Source organism: Brassica oleracea, chromosome C7, assembly GCF_000695525.1.
Source record: "Brassica oleracea var. oleracea cultivar TO1000 chromosome C7, BOL, whole genome shotgun sequence".
Taxonomy (NCBI): Eukaryota; Viridiplantae; Streptophyta; class Magnoliopsida; order Brassicales; family Brassicaceae; genus Brassica; species Brassica oleracea.
Genome location: NC_027754.1, coordinates 29,046,358 through 29,069,839, shown reverse-complemented (window position 1 = coordinate 29,069,839; position 23,482 = coordinate 29,046,358). Strand labels below are relative to the sequence as shown.

Below are 23,482 nucleotides of genomic sequence, written 5' to 3'. Positions count from 1 at the left end.
CAAATTTGCTACTAATTTCTACACCTTTTATAGTAGAAAGCTATACAACAAGTGAAAAAGATATGCAATGCATTGATTGATTTGAATTTTAAAGAATGAATCAACGAGTGTCTATAAGCCATGTCTTTGCAAGCCATGTTTTTTTACAGGAAAATCGGAATAAAAATACTACAAGCATCTTAATGTATATACTAAGATAAATATATAATGGAATCCGATTTTCTTTCTAATCATACTCCAATATAATAAGTTGGAAATGCTCTAACTTATTTAAAAATCATTTTTATAACAAAACTTAAAATATAATATCTGATATTTTCAAATACAATAAAATACTGAAAAATTATATAATAAAAACATATGGAGTATTTTTTACAAAATTTTATCAGTTTCTAAGATGTAATTCTGATCGTTTTAGTTGTGACTTTCAGAGCTAAAACTGCATAAAAGAATCACTAGTTTACTATAGCTAAATGTCCGATAACATGGTGTAAAACATTTTCCCCCTCAAAGTTAATTTGAATCAAGAATATAAAAATACTAATGCATGCGCTTAAACTCGTAATCAAGAGTTCAAGACCAATCAACCACGTCCAGGCGTGATATTTTGTTTGTGACGACTGCGTCCGGTTGTAATGATTATGTGGTAACGATTGTGTGGGAACAAAGCTACGTTAGCATCCTAATCAAGCCCCATGACCTGCGTGTCGTTTTCGTAAATCAATGTGGCCTCCGTTGATGCGTGTTGGTCACTTGCTCTATATCTGGTAAAGCCACCATATACAAACTGTTTTATTTGTTTCCATGGGACAAATTTGTTTAGCGTCACATAGATGATTGATTATTTTCCATATCAATCTATATAACCAAATTTAAAGGTCAAAATTAATAATATTAATGGAAATAAATCATTCTAAATGATTAATTGAACCAGGATATATGTTTTTATCAATCAATATTCAGGCAACGTGACAACTACTCAGCATTATAAAATGATAACTGAAATTATAAAGAACTAATCATTCATCCTTTCATTACAGAGAATATTTGAATTATCATCTAACGTGAGAAAACAAAGAGTAATAAAAATAATAATTATTCTTTCCGTTGAAGAAAAAACTCAAACATTGCGGTGGGAACGCACGTGCGGGGTTGTTTGCACGTATAGATTTGTGTTTGCTACTAATACAAGTTTGAAAAGTCAGCGCTCATAGTCAAACAAGACTGGATTTGGTCAATTTGAAAGCTTTGAATTGCTGACAGATCATTCATTTTCCCTGATCGTTCCTCGCATTGTGTATTGTGTACCTTTTGCTTTATCTTTCCTAATCTTCTCTTTTGCCGAAAATGGTAGGTTATTTTATTGTTCATAAAATATCATTTTGGACTATTTCGATTCGTTTTCTTCTCATAAAATATAAGGCACTCTATACTTTTGTTTGCAAACATACTATTTCAGTATTGATGACCGTTATAAGAACATTAGAAATGAGTAGGAAAAAAATGCAAAGGAATAAAATTATAGGAATGAAAATAAACATTTTTCCCTATTAATTTTGGAGAGAAAAAAATTTGTTCTATGTTCTCTTGGAATAAAAAGAATCAAAAATAATGAAAAATAAAAATTATTCCTTGTAAATGGTAAAAGAGAAAATGAATAGTAAAAAATGCATTATATTCCCTTTCATTCTTTAGTCACCAGTTAGATTCTAAACTTACAGGTGATGCGAATCTGTTTGAGCTACCCAAAATATCAAGACCGTTAACTAATGAAAGTCGGAAGCTGGATCTTTTACCCCTTTAAACTCTCCTTGGGTTTGTATTATAGCAAGAAAGACGAAAGGAGTTTAATTGTTGAAATTGCAAAGAAAGTTGGGTCATCAGCTTATATATTTTTGAGAAACATCAGCATTGTATGGTTCTTGTGCGTAGACTCGGGCTAGTAAACTTGTGAATTATTATTCCTGATGTGTAGTGTAATAAATGGTTACATCGATACTTGTTATTATTTCTCAACTACATCGGCAGCTGGCTCATGAACCCATTAGTTAAATTCACGGTTGTGATCGACTTGCCGTATAAGGTAGAGATGGTTTTATTGGTTAGACAACTAAACCTAAATTAGATATCATTATATAAACAAATTATTGCGTAATATGAGAAAATATAATTCACGCCTTAAAATATACATGGCGTATAGTATGTCGCTAACTGATAAGATCATGAACAAAATCTTATTATAAAAACTTGGTTTTTCAAAGTTGTTAATTAATATGATTGAGACATGTGTCAATTGATTTATTAAGATTGTGATATTTGTCAAAAATATGTTACAATTCTCTTTAATTAGGATTTAAAAACATTTAGAAAAAAAAATTATTATTACATTTTTTTGGACACTAGAAAAGAAAAATTATTACAAAATATAATTTATTATTCTTTTTAGGAGTTAAGAAAATGAAAATTACTATTACATAGCCTTTTACAATTATATTTGTATGGCTCTTTTTATAATCTTTTAAAAATATTTGATAGTAAATTTAATTTTTGAAAATTCTATAAAAAAAGAATAATTGTAAAAAGCTATTTGAAAAGTATTTCTTTTTCTTTTTAAAATATTTTTTATATTTTCATCTTTAAAGATACTAAAGAAATATATTATAAGAGAAAATATTAATTTAAAAAAAACGAATTATAAAATCCAACAAGTACAAGAAATCTTATTATATAAAGCTTGGTTCTTCAAAGTTGCTAATTAACATGATCGCGACATGTGTCAATAAATTTTTTAAGTAAAAATCATAAATCCTAAACATAAGAAAATTATTTAATAAAAATCATAAAGTAAAACTAACTAAATTTTAAAGCCTAAACAAAAGAAAATTGTAAAAGTATTACTATTATTTTACAATAAATAACAAACTTTCCTTTTTAAGATAAGTGTATGTTAAAAATTATAAACCAAAAAATAGCTACAAATATCTTATAACTATATTTAGGTTTAAGCTTCCACATATTATTTTCACAAAACGAAATATTATTTACGAGAAAAGTATTACCTAAGTATTTTTTTTTTAATTTCTTGATACAACTCATTTTTTATAATTTTAATACATTTTATGATGCTAACGCAATTTTTTTTTTCAATTATGATGTGTTGTCGTACATGAGTATGTGTGAATATGAAAATATGTGTTTGTATAACATAAAATATAAAATCAGTTAAAAAGAAAATTTTATTAAAAATAAATTAGTTGTTTAAGAATTTTAAACAAAGACGAATTATAGTATCCTACCAATACAAGAATTCTTTTAATGAAAACTATTAAATAAAAAATAATTATAAAATAAGTAAATTTCCTTTTCTAAAAGTCTAACTAAAATAAAATTTAAAAAAATGATTTTTCTTATAAATAACTAACTTTATTTTTTCATAGATAATTTTGTGTTAAAAAAATTATAAACCAAAATAATTTCAAATATTTCACCCGATATGATTGTTACATGTGCCAATAAAAATATTAAATTTTTAATGTGTCAATAAAAACCTGTCATTATGTGAAAATAACTTCTTTTTTTTTTCCTAAAATCCTAAATTAAAGAGATTTCTGAAATAAGTTTTCCTTTTTTAATCTTGACCAAATCAGATTTTTTTCTTTAAAAAAAAAACAAATCCTTACAAAAGATAATTGTAAAAGTCTATTTAATAGTAATTTTCATTTTTAAAATTTAATGATAAACATGATACTAAAAATTATTTAATTATCAAAGAAAAATTGTTACAATATTAGTGATATTAAAAAAACGAATTTTGTAAATATCAACTTTTAAAAATAGTTAATATTAACTGGAAATAATTATTTTTTTATAGTAATTTTATTTTTCTAAATCTTAAAAAATATTAAATTTTAAAATATTATTTAATATTAATTTCCTTTTCTAAAGCCCTAAAAACTGTAAGAGAATATTTGATATATTTTTTTAAATATCATTAACAAAAGAGATTTGTAAATTTTTAAAAAGTTATTTGGTAATATTTTTAAGAGAGAATTTGATGATGAACACGAAACTAAAAATTACTCCCTCCGTCTAAAATTAGTATAGATACGAATTGTAGAAATAATATTTTTTAAACTTATTTCATAGTAACTAGAAATAATTATTTGATAAAAAAAATTAATTTTACTAAAATTTTAAACATAAGATAATTGTAAAATTTTATATGATAGTAATATTCCTTTCCTAAAATCCTAAACAGAAAATGTAAAAGAGTATTTGGTATATATATATATGATTATAAATGAAAAGGAACCCTTTTTTAAAAAAAATTCTAAGCAAAAATAAAAAATTTAAAAATTTTTAAATTATTAAGCATCAGATAAGTTTAATAAAATATTTAACTATTACATAAGAAAGTGTATGATGTTGCTATTGACTGGATTGGTCTTATTTAACTTTCAAATTTTTTATTCTAATTCTTAATTCAGGTTGGGTTGAGTTTAAAGTTATAGGTGTGAATATTTTTTCTAGCACTAAGTAGAAAGTTGATAAAAATTCACCTACATACCATGATTATAAAATACAAATATTAACTGAAATTTATGTGTAAAAATGAGTTTTTAATTGTAAAATAAGTCTCACACAACATATGCAAAAACAATCCTAAAAATATAATAAAATGATTTATTACTTTTTTCTTTATTAAATTAAAATATCGAACAAAACCCGTTGCAACGCACAGGCTCATATCTAGTTATTTAGTAAAAATCAAATAGAAAAACTAACTATAAAATAAGTGATATTCCTTTTTTAAAACCTAAGAAAATAAAAACGTAAAAGTACTCTTATTATTTTCACTTATTATTTTCATATAAATAACTAACATTCTTTTTAAACAGATAAATGTATTCTACAAAAATATAAACCAAAATAAATATTATTTTCACATATATATTTAGGTTTAAGCTTCCTCATACTATTTTCACAAAAATAGTATTGACAAGAAAAATATTATCTGAGTATTTTTTTTTTAATTTCTTTAACCAACTCAATTTTTGTTTGTCATCCTTATTACATCTTATGATGCTAACACAATTTTTTTTAATTATGATGTTTTTATCGTACATAAGTATGTGTAAATATGAGTAATATATGCTTGTATGTATAAGACACAATATATAATTAACTAAACATAATTTTTTTATTGAAAATATATTAGTTGTATAAATGAAAATGACTATCAAGTCTTTCCAATCGCAATCGGAATAGTTGATGGTGAAAATGACAAGGCATGGGAGTGGTTCTTCAACATGCTTTTGAAGTTCATACCCAACACAGAAAATGTTGTTTTCATATCTGACAGACACTCTTCAATATACCACGGCATATCAAAGGTACACATCTAACAATAAATATAAATGTTGTGATGATGATGCATACATACAAATATGATAATGTGAAAAAAAGAGTTTAACATATAGTTATTGTTAGAGCATTCATATAGGACAATCTGGTTCTGTATATGTACGACACTAATGTGATCAATACAACTCATGGTTGACAATACTTGTATACACAATTATAACATATTTCGGATTTCGTAGGTTTTCCCGGCAGCTAGACATTTTGCTTGCGTGTTGCATCTCAAACGCAACATAAGAACTTCTTTTAAGAACAAGCATCTTTGCTATTTGGTGGGAAAAGCAGCACGAGCATATCATCTATCCGAGTTCTATACAGCATTCAACGAAATCAAGACCATCAATCCTTCTTGTGCTGACTACCTGATTGGTATTGGTTTTGAACATTGGGCGAGATCTCATTTCCCAGGAAATCAATACAACATTATGACAAGCAATGTTGCTGAGTCATGGAACGCTGTTCTTCGTGAAGCTAGGGAGCTCCCAATAATGCCTTTGCTTGAGTATATAAGGTCAAAACTGATGACCTGGTTTGCCGAACGTCGCAATGTTTCCAAGCGGGAAAGAGGACGTATAACCCCGAGAGTGAGTGAAATTGTTCAAGCTAATTTTGAAGAGAGTGGAGGCTTGCATGTGAGCACGATCAACAACATGGAGTTCGACGTGAAGGAGAAGAATGGAACATCTTTCCACGTAAACCTCAACACAAAGACTTGTAGTTGTTTCTCCTTTCAGACATTGATGATCCCTTGCGCACATGCAATCGCAGCAGCCATAACTGAGAAAATCAGCGTGGAGTCTCTTGTTTCTGACATTTACATTTTGGATAAGCTAGCTTCTGCCTATACGGATGTTGTGTATCAAATAACTGATGCGGTATGTGGAATAGAGCAAATTGTTGAAGGTGGTACTGGAAATTTGAAAATCTTCCCTCCAGTAACTAAACGACCTCCTGGCCGACCACGTAAAAGTCGCATTTTATCCACCGGAGAAATAAGGGTACGAACAAATAACCAGCTTCTTATTCTAATTTTATTTTTTCCTAACCGACGAACTACATTTGGCAGATGAAAACACCAAGCAAGAGGCATTTTTGTAGCCGCTGCAAGAAGACGGGCCACAATCGAGCAACATGCAAGGTTGCTATATAATATATATAAAGGCTATAACTAAAGTTTGGCAAATCTCGGATGATGAAGGTGTTTGAGACGCTAGGTGGGTGTTGTGATCTGTTTCCAAAATTAAATATCTAATGTAAAATAGTGACCAAAGGAATGAGGCAGGAGTGAAGTATAGCCCGAGTATGTTGAATAAATAAGAATGCCAACTTTGGAAATATATAAATAACAATGAAAATATGTTTGCGACTGGAAGATACCATGCACAGTTCGTAAACTTGATCCAGACACTGTAAAGTACTTTTAATAAGGTATTGTCTTCTATAAACACTCAAAACCGAACAATGCAAACACATTTGCACCCCTACCAAACAATGGAAAAAACTATTCTTCCATTAACATTGTCGCTAACATTTATAGACGCACTGGAAAAATATGACAAGTATAATTGAATACGGAAGGAAATACAGTCAAAGTCATTATCTAATTTAGCTTTATTCCGACGTAAGTAGATGATTCAAGCTATGACATCAAAAACCAGAAATAACTAGAAGTAATACAAATTAGCATGAAACCAAATTGAAATATAACACAATGCGCTCATTTAAAAGGTACAGCAAACATAAATAAGTTCAATGTGAGGATAGCAACGGGAAATAGTATTATAGAATGGGGACAACAAGAAATAACAATTGCATAGTAACACTACAGCTCCTCTTTCAACTCGTAAGCCAATATTGCAGCACTCTTGCCTTCGTCAGCAAGACAGGAGGAAGTGATATTGCTACATGCTTCGTTTCCATGAACAGCATGTGTGACCATTAACAGCACAGCCATTAAACCAGAGTCAGATGGATTAGTAATTTGACTTACACCTTTGGGCCGATCAAACCTATAAGCCAACCCATCCCCGCACATATCTTGACAGATACGTCTTGCCAACTATGGTAACATTTGGAGGAGAGGAGTTAGATTTCTGGCCATTGTTGCTTCTTTCGTGAAAGACATATTGGAGTCAAACACATGCAGGTGGCCCTTAGAAGTGTCAAAGCAGACACCAATCCAATGTTTTTTTTCAATCAAGAATGGAATGTAATACCGAATTGGATAAGTTGAAGAAACACCTTTATTGCCAAAATAGTCCATTAAGCCTTTGGGAAACGGGTAGGAGTCCTTTTTCTTACTCATGGAAAACTTGGGATAGTTCCTCACAATGGATGCTCCAAATTTGGTATCAAGAAATTCATATCTATTGACACCTTCGGTACACGGCTGTCCTGATACGACGTAGCGCACAAGCCGAATCAATATATCAACAACCTGAAAATAAAATCGACAAACAAACTGTAAATTAAATCTTATGCCTATAGTTGTAGAGTTCGTAGACGTTGAATTGGTGAAACTTTACCTTTGAAGATAAAAGACGGGGTCTTTCGGCCATGAGGAGAAGTTCACGTGAAGAAACAGATAATCCAGCAACGTTAATAACACTGTAATTTTAAATAACAATTTTTCGCTTTTAAATCACCGTTGTCAGTGAATAATTATAAAAACAGGAACTCCCGTAGGAATGACACTTGCCACCACTTACACATTTCCTTTCAGCTTTTCAGATAGACGGACAAACTTCCTCTCCATCTCGAATTTGTCATATCTAACAAATACAACCTTGTCTGCACGCCGCATTCGTGATAGAATATGTGGACCGCAATGGTAATCTTCTAGAAGGGCAGACGGAACTGTCTTATGACGCTTACTTTTACGTGAAGATTAGGGATCGGCAATATTGTCAGCAACATTGATGTTAGATATAGGCGACAGAGTCACAACAGCTTCCTGAGTAAGTCCAAGAGAGAACGAGGGTATTTCCATAAGTTGAAGTGGAACCATATCGGGGACGAATTTACAAAAAAAAGGAGAAAAAAAAACCAGAGTTCAGATGCAAGAAAATCACAAACTTTGTAATCGTATGTGGTAAGATATCTTACCAGAGATTGACGAATGTTCTTCTGCCTACAATGATTCTGACTTTGGGCAGACATGGCAGCACTCTCGTTATCTGGATTAGCTGCGACATACCCAGTTTTTTCAGACCCTCTATCTTACGTAGTAGTGTCATCCGCCTAGACAAAAATAGTTTATTGACTTACAGAAATACAAAAATTTCACTTACATGACTATTATGAGGAGATGCTGGAGGAGTAGAATAAGCACTTATATTCTGCATAACATTATTGATAGTATTGTCGTTTGCTTGTTCAACGGGACTTTTAACGATACCCGAAGCAGACGCTGCATTTTGGCTACCACCGGCGTTCACGCCGGAACCATTTGGATGTCGGGTATAATCTTTGCACAACACTGCAACCATTGACTCAACAGCTCCAAGACATTCTGCTTTGAATTTCTTCAAGACGGACTCAACACGCGTAATAACCGTTCCCTCAATAGACGCCAGCGTTGAGGAGGACTGCTTAATGGTATTGCCCATTACATCAAGTTGAGGTTGCACTTTCCCTATAACAAAAGACGCAATACTAGTTTGATCATCAGATAGAGGATTTTTCAGATGTTTTCTGGATCTCTTAGCCTTAGTAGCTGGAGGGGAAGCTTCTCTCATACGATCAACATCAGCTTTAGTTAGACCCCCGACATATAGAGACAGTTGAAAACTATGATTGGCGTTTATGAGATCAACCATGTTGTCAACTGTGTCATCATCCTCTTCATCAGACCAGGTTAGAGCTGAATCGTCCAAACGGCGCTCTAAATCTTCCAAAATACTTGTAACGACAACCTGGAAACATAAGGCCAGCACATGAATTTTATCTACTGTGATCAAATAAATACAATTATTGAACGGAAAATGATACTATATGATACAAGTTGTCTATAATTATTACAAAATTAGATAACCAATTCATAACGGAGCACAAATAACTTACATCCCTTTTCTTGTTAACATTGCGCGCATGCGAAAGATTAAGTGTTTGTTTTTTTGCCAAATTTACCACCCGGATCAAGACCATCATCTTCGCTATCGCTTTCGGATGAAGAACAGGTTTCTTGGACAACTTCAGTGAGAGCAGGGACAACTTCAACCAATACCAGTTGTAAGGCAAGAGCGAAGCCTTTGACAGCAATGTTGTCTTGCGACAACGCCACCTCATCTCTCTCTTTTATACTACACATAAGCAAGTAAAACGCCAATCTTCCCCAAGGATATGCAAAAAATTCATCAATATCTTTTATAGCTTCTGCATGTTCTCTACAAATTTTCATCTTCAGACTTGTGGGGAGCAGAACAGACTCCAGGATAGCCAGACAGGAAAATTTAATACGAATGTCTTTGTCCGTAACAGTTCTCCTCCGGAGCATCTTGAGAACAGAAGCAACGGTTACAACATCACTTTTCCCAAACAACGACGGCCAATAAGGTTTCTCAGCTATAGTTTTCCTTAGCTTCTGCTTAGATCTCTTCGGAAACTTCCCACATGGTAATCCGGTGACAAGCGCAAACTCTCGTAACGAAAACCTAACCGGATGACCGGCAAAACGGAACCATGCTTCGTGCTTTTTCTTCGTTTTCAGCTGCCTTGATAGAAGATAACGGGCAAAACGACCCGAAAATACAGGTTTCTCCGCAATCTCCACGATTTTGCCAAAAGCATAGGCCTTGATGAAATCAATTTCCTCCTCATGTAACGTATCTAAAATCCGTTCAATAGCGCCAGATGATTGATAGGTAAGGACGCGAACACCAACTGGTTCTTCACCGGCCGCAAACATCATCTGAGGAATCGACTTCGACTGTTGCACATCCGGTGAATCCGGACAATCAACTAGACGCGCCGACACCATCTCCGGTTGTACAAAACTCCGACTTCCCTCAGTTGAGATTTACACCATCTCCGGTTGTACAAAACTCCGACTTCCCTCAGTGGAGATTTTCCGATATATCGAAAAAGAAAAGAGCGAAGAGATATGCAAACTTAGTTGAATAGTGATGTTCTAATAATGTAGCAAAATGATTCTTTGCTAGTTTCAACAAATACGCTCGCGTGGCGTAAAACAATTTACATAATTATTACACCTGAACCTAACCTAGCTACCTATGAGCTATGATCTATCATATAGGCTGTCAGAAAACCGGGTGCAACGTGATAGGGATACGAATGACATTTATCATACCCGTAACAGTACCAATTGATAAGGTGACCAAGTCACAAAATGAACTTTATAAGTTGTCTATAGGGTGCAATTACTCAAAAAATTATATACACATTAGGTAAGAGTTATATTTTGAAATACAAATTTCAAAAACGTAAATATTTCAATTATTTAAAATCTTCAAAACAAGTGATCATGAAATAAAAATTTAAACAAAGTGAGAAGTAGACAAAAACAATATCTTGACGTGAATATTAAACTTTGTGAATCTTGTAATTTATGAATCGTAGAGACGATAAAAGAAAAATACGAGAAACAATACTTTATTAATATTTGATAAATCTTATTTTTACTTAAAAAAGAAGAAAAATTAATTGTTTCATTAACAAAATTTTGTCTTATATACGAACCGGGGTTTGGCCGGTTCATTGGGTCGCCGATTTCTGGGTTTTTGACGGTTCGATAGAGGTTTTTAACTGGTTCGTTTTCAGTTGAGTTTTAGCATTAACCCAACCCGGATTATTTTTGGTTCATGGTTCAACCCGGTCCGGCCGCCGGTTCGTTCCGGGTTTAAAAACACTGGTTTTTATTTGATTTTTAGACAGTACAACTATTTTTGGATTATGACGACATAATAGTAACGTTAAATTGATTTTCTTGCACATAAAATCCGTATTATAAACACGTTGAGGTTAAGCAATTTACATATGCCTATGTATTAATAGAGAAACATTTAAAAAGTTATAATTTATAGTTTGTATTAATTAAAAAAGCGCCATGCTGAGTTGTCACGTAATTGTAATGCTAATTTTGCTTACGTGTTGGCTTGAGAATCAATTGAAAATTTTGTTAGTCTATAATTAAATTGTTAGGGATTGTTATATTATATAGTATGTCCATTATGGACCATTCATTAATCAAATTGAAATTATTATATATTATTTCCTTAAATAAAACCTACGGAATTACCTAATGTTATTAAGATATATATGTCAATTAATGATTTTAAATAATGAAGATTTGCTAACAATCTGTATACTTTTTATCATTTTTATTTAATTATTTATTATTAAAATAAATTACATAATTACATTAATCATATAATAAAATTTTATATTTTTTGTATATGTTGTATTTTTAATTTTTCAAAACGAGTATAAATTACTAAAACTGTTAAAAGTCTCACATAAACTTTTGTGATCAAGGTTTAAATTTTTTTTAATAGGTATTTATGTTAATATATATATATATATATATATATATATATATATATATTTCATATCGTTTAAATTAATCACTAGATCATATGAAAATGCTTACTCATATTTTGATATCTGTGTTGAACATATATTGAAAAGTTAATATTTTAATTTTGAATTCTTCATTGTTTTTTTTGAATGATTATAAATTATTGAAACCACTAAGCATTCCACATTATAAAAAAAATCGTTGGTGTAAAATTTTGTTACACAAATATGTAAATAATCATAAAATCATATGAGTAGAAATCTCATTTAATAAATATTCATATTAAAAGTATACTATACATCAATGTTAATATCATTTAAATTTAATTATATATCATATACGATAGATAAGATTGATTGTTTTGATTTATTTACCCTAAAATGATTGCGAATGAAGAAGAGCGGTCGTTTGATTTATATGTGCACACCAATTTATTACATAATAGTAATTGATTTCTTACTTATTTAATATATAATTATTATTTTATTATTTCACAATATGCTGAAAACATAAAATAAGTAATAAATATGAAATATTTATACTGCACAAGGCGCAAATCTTAACCTAAATATGTATCTTTTTAATAATTTTAAATCTTTAATAATTTTAAATCTCAAAAAAATTCTAAATCTCAGGACAAAGCATAATAACGAAATGAGAATAAACTCGAGAATAAATATTTATATCGAGTAATAACCAAAATGAAAAAGTGACACAAGAATGAGAAAAATATTGAAGATAGATAGGATTGACACGTGTACGTAAACTTCTCATAATCATAATTAAATTTTAAATTGCTAAATCATGATATAAAACTCAGCTGACATAGTTTCATTGTAACCAAATAGTAGATCTAAGATTCTTCGGCCTAAACGTTATGTTCTTAAGCGGTAAGTGATTTTTTTGCTTAAAATATTTTAAAAAATGGGATGAGCTCATTATTAAAAAAAAATTATGTAATTAACAAAAAAAGTTTTTAAAAAATTTTTTAAGGACCAAAAATATTAATTCGATCAAGAATATAAATTTTGTTTTTCCATACGATATTTTTTAAATCATTTTCATATAAATTCACAGGCGCATATCTTATTCTAGTATTAGTCGAAAACTCAATTAAAAATTTAAGACTAATGCAACGGACTTGCTCGTATATACTTAAACCCAAGAAACCAGGGTAACCAAGACTACTATTGTGATCCATTAGATCGATCGTAAAATAGTACAATATCGTAAGAGACATTTAAATTCTACGCTTCCATGTAGGAGGTCTCTTTTGCAAGTGGACACTCTTAACAGACCCACTATCAATTTGGACTACAAGCCAATACAAGGAAAAAGACGGAAATAAAATAAATTTTCAACAAAATTCCAAATTACTGGTGGAAAGGAGTATATAAGACTATTTGAAGTTTTGAAAAAATATATATGAAAAGGAACTTCATAAAGATGAGTTAAAGTATGGCTTTTGAACCGAACTTTGCATGAAAACCAAGACAATTTGAAGTTTGAACAAACAAAAAGGTGAAATTGTTTTTCATAAAGATGAATTAAACAATGGATTTTCATGAAAATCATTAGGAGCTTAAGATTTCAGTACTGCAGATTTATCGACTAGAGTAGCCCAAATGATTATTTATAATTCGAGAAACATCAATTAACGAATAAGTTGTGTGTGTGTGTGTTTTTGCAACTGTTTTAAACTGAAAATAATGAAGTTGAAAATTAAGAAAGCTAGCAGAGTATAAAGGAAAGGGTAAGAGGCAAAAAGTGATCAGATGATATTATTCTGTGTCTAGGAGAAATGCATCCTGATTTGTACAGACATTTTAAAAGTGTCCCATTCAAAATAGCTATGACCTACCTTAATATATTTTTGTTTCACCACCAAACACAAAATCTAAGCTAGATTTAAAGTATATGAAGATATATATTATTGGCGACCATCTAATTAAGTACATATTTACAATTTTAACATCAAGTAGTTCTGTATTTTTGAAACTCTATCCCATAACAAAGAATATTGATTGATTGAAGATTTATATAATATAACAAAGAATAACAGATTATAAGACTAAACAACGGACAAGTTGCTTAACAAACCCGGAACTCAAATTCAACACCGAGCGACAAAACAAGGGACAAGTTGCTAGCAACGACCAATCGGCCCTAAATCTCATTTCGTCATTTTGACACTTCAGCTTGATGGCGTGGATAAAACGCACGTGTTTTAATTCACGAACGTTCGTAGCAATGAAAAATCCACAACTTTCATATTTTAATCAGCTTTTTTAATCTCCCACTACAATACAAAACTGCATAAACATGAAAAAGACTTAAGGGGTTCATGAACCTTATCCACTATATAAACCCTTTCATCGTCTTCCCACATAAGAAAAAATATTAAACATTTGACAATCAAGTTAAAGAAAAACAAGAAATTAAAAAAAAAAACATTTTCGTTTACTAAAAAAAAACCACTTTCATTTGGTTCTGTAATAATAATGTACGGACATGGCGAGATAACCACGGCAGCAGAATCAGATTACGCTTTGCTGGAGTCAATACGACGTCACTTGCTAGGTGGAGACAACGAGTTACGATTCAGTGAGTCAATACCGAGTTCATGTTTCACTCAGAGTTGGGGAGACTTGCCATTGAAAGAGAACGACTCCGAGGATATGTTAGTGTACAGTGTCCTCAACGACGCCTTCAACGGAGCCTTTGAAACGTCGTCGCCGTCGTCGGACTTGAGCTGTCTCAGCGATTTTAACGATTTTCCGGCGGTTAAAATGGAAACTTCGGAGAACTTAGCAGCGGAGGCGGAAAAAATGAAGGCGGTGGCGGCGCCGCCGTCAAAGGGAAAGCATTACAGAGGGGTGAGACAGAGGCCGTGGGGGAAATTCGCGGCGGAGATACGTGATCCGGCGAAAAAAGGAGCGAGGGAATGGTTAGGGACGTTTGAGACGGCGGAAGATGCAGCTTTGGCTTACGATAGAGCTGCTTTTAGGATGCGTGGTTCCCGCGCTTTGTTGAATTTTCCGTTGAGGGTTAACTCCGGTGAACCTGACCCGGTAAGGATCAAGTCAAAGAGGTCTTATAAGTCTTCTTCGTCGTCCTCTTCTGAAAACGGGAAGCCGAAGCAGAGGAGAAGAACAGAGAACGTGCCATAGTTCAGGTGAAGGGCGATGTTGCATAAGAGACACGTGTCAACCACTTGTTTGGTATCGTTAGTTTACTGTGTGTTTTGTAGTTTGGAAGAGAAGTAAAGTATTTCATTTGTTTTTTGGTCTCTTTTACTAAACTAACAGCCATTTCCATAAGTAGATTCTTAGGTAATAATTATCTTATGATGTGAATACGTGTCTAACTACATAGTTGTTTCTATGTTTCAGTTATATACAGTAAGTCCGAGACATCTCTTATATAGTAGTGTGTACTAGAGTCGTTACCCGTGTTTTACAAATCAAATCTGTAGTGTCTCTGTGTCAGTTGTTAAAAATGAATCCTTCGCGGAACTATACACCATGATTCGAGTTTTAGTTCCTCGATTGACATTCATTTTGAGAACCTTACACTTAACCGACCTAACATGCATATATATATCTAATTCAGTTAAAAAATTATATTGGTTTGAATCTGAAAAGTAACACAAGGATGAAACAAATGCTAAACATTCACAGGGATATAACTAACCTATTGGGGAAAAACACTTGCTAATTTGCTTTCAGTTTCATCTCTTTATTTGTGTATTTTGTCTCAAAAACAAGCGAGGCTTTCTTATTCAGGGGTTCTGGTGCTCATGATTAGGATTCCCATGTTTCTACGGAAAGAGCCACTACTACGTTTGTCTTCACTAATTTGAACACTGACAATGGAGTCGGCATTACAAGCTATTCTTAAATATTCGTTATGGACTCCTCATGAGCTAATAACCATTAGAGGGTATGATGCCTCTGCCCACATGGTGAGTAGGGAAACAAATGGATCATTGTGTTAAGCTTTTTTTGAAGCTTAATACTGCTTTATTTGGTACATTTATGAGCATCTATAGTGTATTATTCAGTGAACTAAAAGCCTCATTGACCCAAAGATCCACTTTGGGTCTCGTAATCATTTTTAAGTATTAAATCTTATTTAAGAGACCTAATTAAGATACACCAACATTTTTGTGCTCCAATGGAAATCTCTTATCTAGGGATTCTTAAAAAAAATTACACAATACTTGACAAGAATACACAATAAAACATAACAAGACTACACAAGATTACAAGATTCGGACTATATACTATATGTATATGATCATAACATGTCGATAAATGGAACACTCATGATCCTTATGAGTGACCATAGAGACTCAGACTTTACATACTATATACAATGGTGAACAAAGATGATCAATTATATTTTAAAGATTTTCTATGATGCACCGGGACGGATACGGGGACAGATACTGGTACGGAAGCGGAGACGGGAAACATCAAAACTAAAAAATTATGGATACGGGTACGGAAAATATATATCAATAAAGATATATATATGTATATTTATATACTGAAAAATAAAAATATATCACTGTAAATCTTATCTAATAAACTAAAAAGATTAGAAAGTAGGTTATAAATTCAAAATCTAGTATAAACTTCTACTTTTTATTTTTTATTTGTAAGAAAAGTAAGTGAATAAGCTTAAAAAAGGATAATAGCAAAGCAAATATTTTCTGAAAATTTCCATAATTAACGGTTCCGTGTCCCCGTGCCGTCCCCGAAGTGTCCCCGTCCCGGAAACGTCTCCGATACGGATATGTAAATCAATTTGACGTCCCCGTGCTTCATAGCTTCTAATCTTCCCCTTAGTTATACATAAGAGTCAGCCTGAGCCAGAAAAACACCAAAACGAATACATAGATTTCGCCTCTTTATATACAAAAAACTAACCTTGAGTAACAAGTTAACAAAACGGTGACAGGAGCCGATAACTGATCTTTATCTTCCAGGATGTGTTCCACTGGAGAAACTCTCACGGCTGTTTGAGCTTTCGGTTATGTCCTTCAAACCAGACATAGACTGAGTGTGCTGAAGTGGACCCTGTGACTGTCCAAATGGAAAAGTCAGCACTATGTACAAATAAAACTGAATTTCTAATGGACAGACAATGGCTTACGATACTACATTTTAAGATGTACTCTACAATCTCATCACCCAGTTTTACCATTCATAATATTCGCCAAATCTAGACTCGTCATTGAACATATATCCAGTGCATGCATTGTAGAGAAAACAAGAGAAAACAATCAGATTATGAACTCACAATTAAACCATAATACACTTCTAAACTCTTAAGACTAAACACTCCTTTTTATCAATTGAGCTAGTCATCTACGCACAATTCATAAGTCTAGTTGAATGCCCACTAAGTCACAAAGAGGAACAAACTATGAAATCAACCAAGAGCTATAATGTTTCAATTCAAAGAAGAATTAAAGACGCATAAGTGTTCTTACATTGCCAACAAAAACAGATCGAGCATCCACCTCCTCCTTGCCTGCTAGATATGCTGCTAGCGTAGCAGGATCTGCAAATATGAGTCTGTATAAGTCGATGACCAAAAAAAAAAACAGTTGAATTACAAAAGAAGTTGAATCTGCCGCTAACAAATCAGAATCAGAACAAACCTTGAGGTCCCATATCCTTCTCAACCTTGGCATGCATCTCACGAAGAGCAGCAGCTTCATCCTCATTCTCTTTCAATCGCTTCTTCATCTCATCCAACTCCTATTGTTACCAACATCAAATCAATCAATCCATCCAACTTCGACGTCTGGGATTTCTCCACCGTATACCTCATGCTCCTCTTCCTCCATCTCTCTCTCTCTCTCTCTCTCTCTCTCTCTCTCTCCCTCGCAACGTCACTCTTACACAACAATCAAAAAGGGTAAGAAGTAGGAACTCGAGAAACTTGTTAAGATCTGAACAATTCAGAGAGCAATCGACGAGAGCAACACACGATTTCTTCCTTGCCTTGAGACTAATTTTTTCTCCCCTCGAAGTCTCCTCCCAAAACGATTTCACCCTGACGCGTGGCTCACAAGAGGCGCCTCTTCTGTTGCCTAATTAATGTACATCTCTTATGTTAATGGGCAAATTTCCAAAATAGCACATTTCTAAGTTTATATCACAAAAATAGCACTCAAAAACTAAAATGACCAAAATAGCACATCCTAAACCCTAAACTTTAAACCCTAAACCCTCATTTCTCAATTCTAAACCCTAAACTCTAAACCCTAAACCCTAAACCCTAAACTCTAAACCCTAAACTCTAAACCCTAAACTCTAAATTCTAAACCCTAAACCCTAAACCTAAACCCTAAACTCTAAATCCTAAACCCTAAACCCTAAATCCTAAACCCCACCCTTTAACTCTAAACCCTAAGTTTGTGACTTTTGATAAAACATTAAATGCTATTTTTGTGACTTTTGACTTTGAGTGCTAGTTTGGGAACATAAACTTGATTTAGTGCTATTTTTGTCTTTTTCTCTATGTTAATTGCTATTTTCCATTTTTTTTATTCCTAAATAAATTAAAAGACACTATTAAGAGACTCCGATAATGATGGTCTAAACTCTTTTTTTATGTGAACTAAGCTTTTTTTTGAAGCTTAACCTGATATTACTGTAATTAAATAATAACATATGTAGAAAAACAAAAGATGAATAAGAAAGATAATATGATAGTAGTATAATATACGATCTATACGAAACTTATTTCAATTTTTTTGGAACAATAAAATATTAATCTAAAATAAAGATTGATGTAATTCATTAATTTATTTATAAGAAAATAGACTTGCTAGTTATAGTTTAGCCCATTTATTTATAATTTAGGATTTTTAAGGTGCCCTGTTATTAGCAATGAGACTAAAGAGCTCTAACAGAAGAGTGGAAGCACCGTGGCCTAGTGGTCAAGGTTTAAAGGCTTCTACACCCAGATATGGGGTTCGAATCCCAGACAACGCAATTTCAACAGGAAGACGTCTTGGTTTCAATTTTCGGAGAAAGCGAATTATGCAAAAAATTAGAGAAAATACTTACAAGAAATCTTCAGCATGGCGCAAGGAGTACCGACAAGAATGGATCTCATAGGGTTACTCAGGGTGATGCAGTCAGGCGTGAATCCTCATAAGGCAGGTAGAATGTCGGCTGTAATCTCGTCTATGTAATGTTTCTCATAATTTGTAATAGCATAATTAACCAGACAAAGAAAAAAGAAGAGTGGCAAGAGCTTCTCTGAAAAGACCTGTTCTCTTATCGTTTTGAACATTCTCCACCCGTTTGAATCGTTGCGAGCTGGAAAGCGTACCAGCAGTTTGAGTCGCGAAAGGACCGCTTGCTTGATTTTGGGTGACATAATAAGATTCCCCGGATCTCTCTCAATCTGAGATCGACGACGAGAGATTCTACCACACCATGAGTGGATCAGGTCCTTATAGGCGATCCCGTGAAGCGTCAGGAAGGAAGTGTGCATTCAGTTGTGCTTCTAAGTCAGCTTGACTGTTAAAACCCCCAAAGTTAGTTTCATTCGGTAGAAACCCCTCAATTAAGTTTGTAACACAAAAAAACCCATGTCGTGTTGTTTAATATATTATCCCTTCGGCCTACAGAAATGTAAAAACTGAATATTTGTCGTTAAGTTCAAATGTTGCGTTTCAGGGTTTTTTTTTAAAAAATGTCACGTGTTTCATATCTTCTTCATCTCAAACAAAAATCCCCAAAGCAAAAATATCAGGGGTCATCTAATTTCCTTTGGATCTCCCATCTTCATTTATTCTTTGTCCAGGAGGTCTAAAACTTAGCTCTAATTCTCTCCAAGACACCAATAATTTCACACATCTATCTTCATATCGAACATGTCTTGCCTATTAAGGTTTAAAACAGAGCCCATCTTATATTGAATAGGGCCGGGCCCAAACTCGGATTTAGCATCCCTAGGTTTGACATCGAAAGTCGCACAATCTCCTTACCTTCGACCGCACCTTGCTAGGTTTTCACATTTCGTAAGCTTTCATTCACTCCTCCTTCGACATCTGAGCCACCCGAAACAAGTTTTGTCCGAATCAACTCTTCGATCTTTAATTCAGATTTATCCATGGAATCGTGAAGTCAATAAAGGTTTTTCCCTCTCGAAAAATCCGCTAAGCAAGCAATTTCTCGTATTTGATTCGTTTTCACCGGACCGGAGATGGCGACTTTGAACCCGTTCGATCTCTTAGGAGTTGACGCTGAGGATCCAAGCCAGATTGCCGTGGCTTTGCCGAAGAAGGTCGAGAAAGCAGCTCCTGTGTTGCCTGCTAAGGCCGCTAAGTTGCAATCCAAGCAGGCTCCTCCTTCTCAAGCTGGTAAGATGTTATTTGGTTTGTGTACGTTTTTGAACAGAGTCATTGTTTGGGTAGTGTTTGCTTGATTCATTTCATTGAAACGTTGTTGAAAAATGTTTGCTTTTGTCATGTGTTTTTTTTATACTGTGTTACTGTCTTAAGCTTAACTAGGGAGCTTTGTTTGATTATGTTTGAATAACTTATTATATTAGGCCTAAGCTTAACTAGGAAGCTTTTTGTCTGAAAACTAGCTTTTTATATATTTGATACATAAGCGACAACTGTTTTACTTTTACTTAAATTGGCATAGAGGTCTTGGAAAGTTATAGAATGAAATGTATATGAATTTATCTTTATAAATGTAGTGAGGGAGTCGAGGAATGCTCCTTCAGGAGGTCGTGGTGGTGCTGGCGGTCGTGGGCCGCCTCGTGGTTCATTTAACCCGGGAGGAAACAGACCTTATGATCCGAAGGATGGACCAAAAGATGGTGGGTTCCGTGGATACCGCGAAAGTGGTGGTCGTGGAGGTCACGTTGCTGGATTTGCCGATGGTAAGACAGGTGATGTGGAACAACGCCCAAAGAGGGTCTATGACCGCCATAGCAGAACAGGTCGTAGGTAAGCTTCCTTTTCATGTCTTCTACTTTTGGTTACTGCTATGTTTGATTTCTAACTGTTTGTGATTTTGTTTTGACTTGATGTTTGCTAGTAATGACGTGAAACGTGAGGGTGGTGGTCGTGGAAACTGGGGTACCCCTGAAGATGACATCCCACCGTAAGCATCGTGCTCTTCAGTTTGATTCCTTCTTCTATTAGTTGCAATTTGTATGTGCTCTGTCTTGTACCTATAGATTGAAAAATAAACTCGTATGTTTGTCTAAATATTAGTCCAACTGAGGAACCCACAGCAGAGGTTGAGAAGAGCCCTGTTGCTGAGAATGAAGGTGGTGAGGATGACACCACTGATGCAAAGAAAGACTCTCCTGCGGCTGAGCAAGAGGAGAAAGAACCTGAAGACAAGGTATAAACATATTCGGCTACTAATGTGCTTGAACATGTTAATATGAGATGAGAAAAATTCGAAGTTTTAAATGCATATGTGGGTTTGTTATAGGAAATGACACTGGAAGAATATGAGAAAATTCTGGAGGAGAAGAAGAAAGCTCTGCAGGCCACAAAGGTTGAGGAGAGGAAAGTTGACACCAAAGTGTTTGAGTCTATGCAACAGCTCTCTAACAAGAAGACCAATAATGAGGAAATCTTCATTAAGCTGGTGAGATTCTAAATTATTCTACTTTCATCGCTACAATTTGCGTCACAGTACTAAAGCAAGAGCTGATTCTTGTTTTGTTATTGTTTCAGGGATCCGACAAGGACAAACGCAAAGATGCTGCTGAGAAAGAAGAGAAGACCAAGAAGGTCTTGTTTATTTCTCTTCTCACCATCCAGTATGCGAGTCTTTCAAGTTCAAACATTTTTGTACTGAATATATGCCTGGTTTTGTAGTCGTTGAGCATTAACGAGTTTTTGAAGCCGGCTGATGGGGAGAGATACAATCCAAGAGGTGGATACCGTGGAAGAGGAGGTCGCAGTGGTCGTGGACAGAGAGATGGAGAAGGTCGTGATGGTCGTGGACAGAGAGATGGAGGAAACCAAAGGCATGGAGGAGCTCCTGCTCCGGCAATTGGAGACAGTGCTCAGTTCCCATCGTTGGGCAAGTAAAGACCCCTGTTGGTCCTTGAGCCTCTATCAATCTCTACGCTTTCGTTAGTTTTATTTTTGTTCTTAGTTCTATCATTTTTGTTGCACTTTCTCTACAAATCAAGTTTGGAGGCTTTTAAATTATGATGGAAAAAAACAATATCTGATCTTATTAGTTTTAGACTCCTTTATTAGTGTCATAATAACGCTCTAATATTATGATGGAAAACCAATATTATGATGGAAAAACAATATTAACGCAAATAATATTATGATGGAAAAATAATCTATATTATAATAGATCAGTTTTTTGTTCATTTCTCAGCGTGCCACGTCATCGTTTTGTAGACCCCACTTTTAAAAAGTGTCAAGCCCATGACTCAAACCCGGGTTATTGAGATATAAACACCAACATTTATATCACTAAGCTAACTGATTTTTTTGTATATTGATAGCCGAACCTAATATATATTTATGAAGGTCGGAAGCTCTTGCTTCTTCGGCTTCCTCTGAGGGTCGGACCTACAAGTGTATTATGGATTTCATTTTTAAATGGGATTCATCACGTTATATGAAAAAAAGCTTAAGTTTGCAACAATTATGGTTTTCCTATATCGTAAACTGTTGTAGTTTAATATGAGTTCTTTTCATTATTGTCTCAAACAAGTCTGAGTTACAGAGTTGCGCCGTGTGTATGTTCGTAATCTATTTTTTCACCGGTGAACTCTTCATGTTTTCTCTCTGCCTCTCCAGTTCGTCAAACCGGCGTCCCGGCATCCGTCACTCAACCTTCGAGTCTCTCCGTCTTGGTCTTAGTAGTCAGAGCATAGCCTCTGGCTTCCTCCGCTTCTGGGATTCCCTGAACTTCAAGAAATACAGGGAGTTTGTGGGAATCACGGTTCTTTTCTTCGATGAAAAGGTAAGTTAATCTTCGATTTATCACACTTATTTAACATAATTGTTTTAATTTATTTTCTGATTCTTTGTTGGATAATATTATTTACAGATTCCGTGATTCAAGGGTTTACTCCCGTCGGACATTTGCAGATTCCGTGATTCATGGGTTTACTCCCGTCGGACGTGCTAATCATTACATGCCATCTTTGAAAGCAGATTCCATTGTGAAAGTCGATCGTTTTGAGGTTGCTAGGTGCTCCAAGTGATTGCGAACACAAGCCTAGAAATTGGTAAACATAGCATATTTGGCAGCTCCAAGCAAGATTACAATCAGGCAAATTCAAGTGGAATGACATACCAACAACTGAAACTGGTAATTAGTCAACAACTTATCCCATATTTTCCCTTATCTGAAAAAATCTACTGTGTTTCTGATCTATTTTTTCATCTACACATCTTTAGCCTCTGTCATGGATAGCTCTCTCCCAAGAATTGCATTGACTATGGTTTCTGGGAAGAAAAAGATCTTGCTCCTGAAAAAAGACCGTGACAACCCT

The 23,482-nt window shown here is 33.7% G+C and overlaps 3 protein-coding genes across 3 annotated transcripts; all 3 read left to right on the top strand.

The window, feature by feature from the left end:
• Positions 1-5,309: 5,309 nt before the first annotated feature.
• LOC106303022 lies at positions 5,310-6,571 on the top strand. Its single transcript, XM_013739400.1, has 3 exons — positions 5,310-5,393; positions 5,604-6,419; positions 6,488-6,571. The coding sequence occupies exons 1-3, from the start codon at positions 5,310-5,312 to the stop codon at positions 6,569-6,571; spliced, it is 984 nt and encodes a 327-aa protein (XP_013594854.1).
• Positions 6,572-14,363: 7,792 nt separating this feature from the next.
• Positions 14,364-15,380, top strand: LOC106302204 (ethylene-responsive transcription factor 2). The gene is given in 2 exon segments (XM_013738742.1): positions 14,364-15,118; positions 15,121-15,380. Coding segments are annotated over 2 exon segments (747 nt in total). The 5' UTR covers positions 14,364-14,457; the 3' UTR covers positions 15,207-15,380.
• Positions 15,381-19,962: 4,582 nt separating this feature from the next.
• LOC106301325 (plasminogen activator inhibitor 1 RNA-binding protein) lies at positions 19,963-22,215 on the top strand. The gene is made up of 7 exons (XM_013737692.1): positions 19,963-20,348; positions 20,693-20,945; positions 21,037-21,102; positions 21,216-21,348; positions 21,442-21,600; positions 21,690-21,746; positions 21,834-22,215. Exons 1-7 carry the CDS (start codon positions 20,192-20,194, stop codon positions 22,047-22,049), a joined length of 1,041 nt encoding a protein of 346 aa, XP_013593146.1. The 5' UTR covers positions 19,963-20,191; the 3' UTR covers positions 22,050-22,215.
• Positions 22,216-23,482: the final 1,267 nt, after the last annotated feature.

What these genes read in the sequence shown, in the direction of transcription:
- LOC106301325 (XM_013737692.1), top strand. Translation starts at nt 20,192, where the DNA reads ATGGCGACTTTGAACCCGTTCGATCTCTTAGGAGTTGACGCTGAGGAT. An exon ending in CCTGAAGATGACATCCCACC is followed by an intron (nt 21,103 to 21,215) that starts GTAAGCATCGTG and finishes TCTAAATATTAG; the next exon opens with TCCAACTGAGGAACCCACAG. An exon ending in AGGAAATCTTCATTAAGCTG is followed by an intron (nt 21,601 to 21,689) that starts GTGAGATTCTAA and finishes TTATTGTTTCAG; the next exon opens with GGATCCGACAAGGACAAACG.
- LOC106303022 (XM_013739400.1), top strand. Translation starts at nt 5,310, where the DNA reads ATGCTTTTGAAGTTCATACCCAACACAGAAAATGTTGTTTTCATATCT. An exon ending in TATACCACGGCATATCAAAG is followed by an intron (nt 5,394 to 5,603) that starts GTACACATCTAA and finishes CGGATTTCGTAG; the next exon opens with GTTTTCCCGGCAGCTAGACA. An exon ending in TATCCACCGGAGAAATAAGG is followed by an intron (nt 6,420 to 6,487) that starts GTACGAACAAAT and finishes TACATTTGGCAG; the next exon opens with ATGAAAACACCAAGCAAGAG.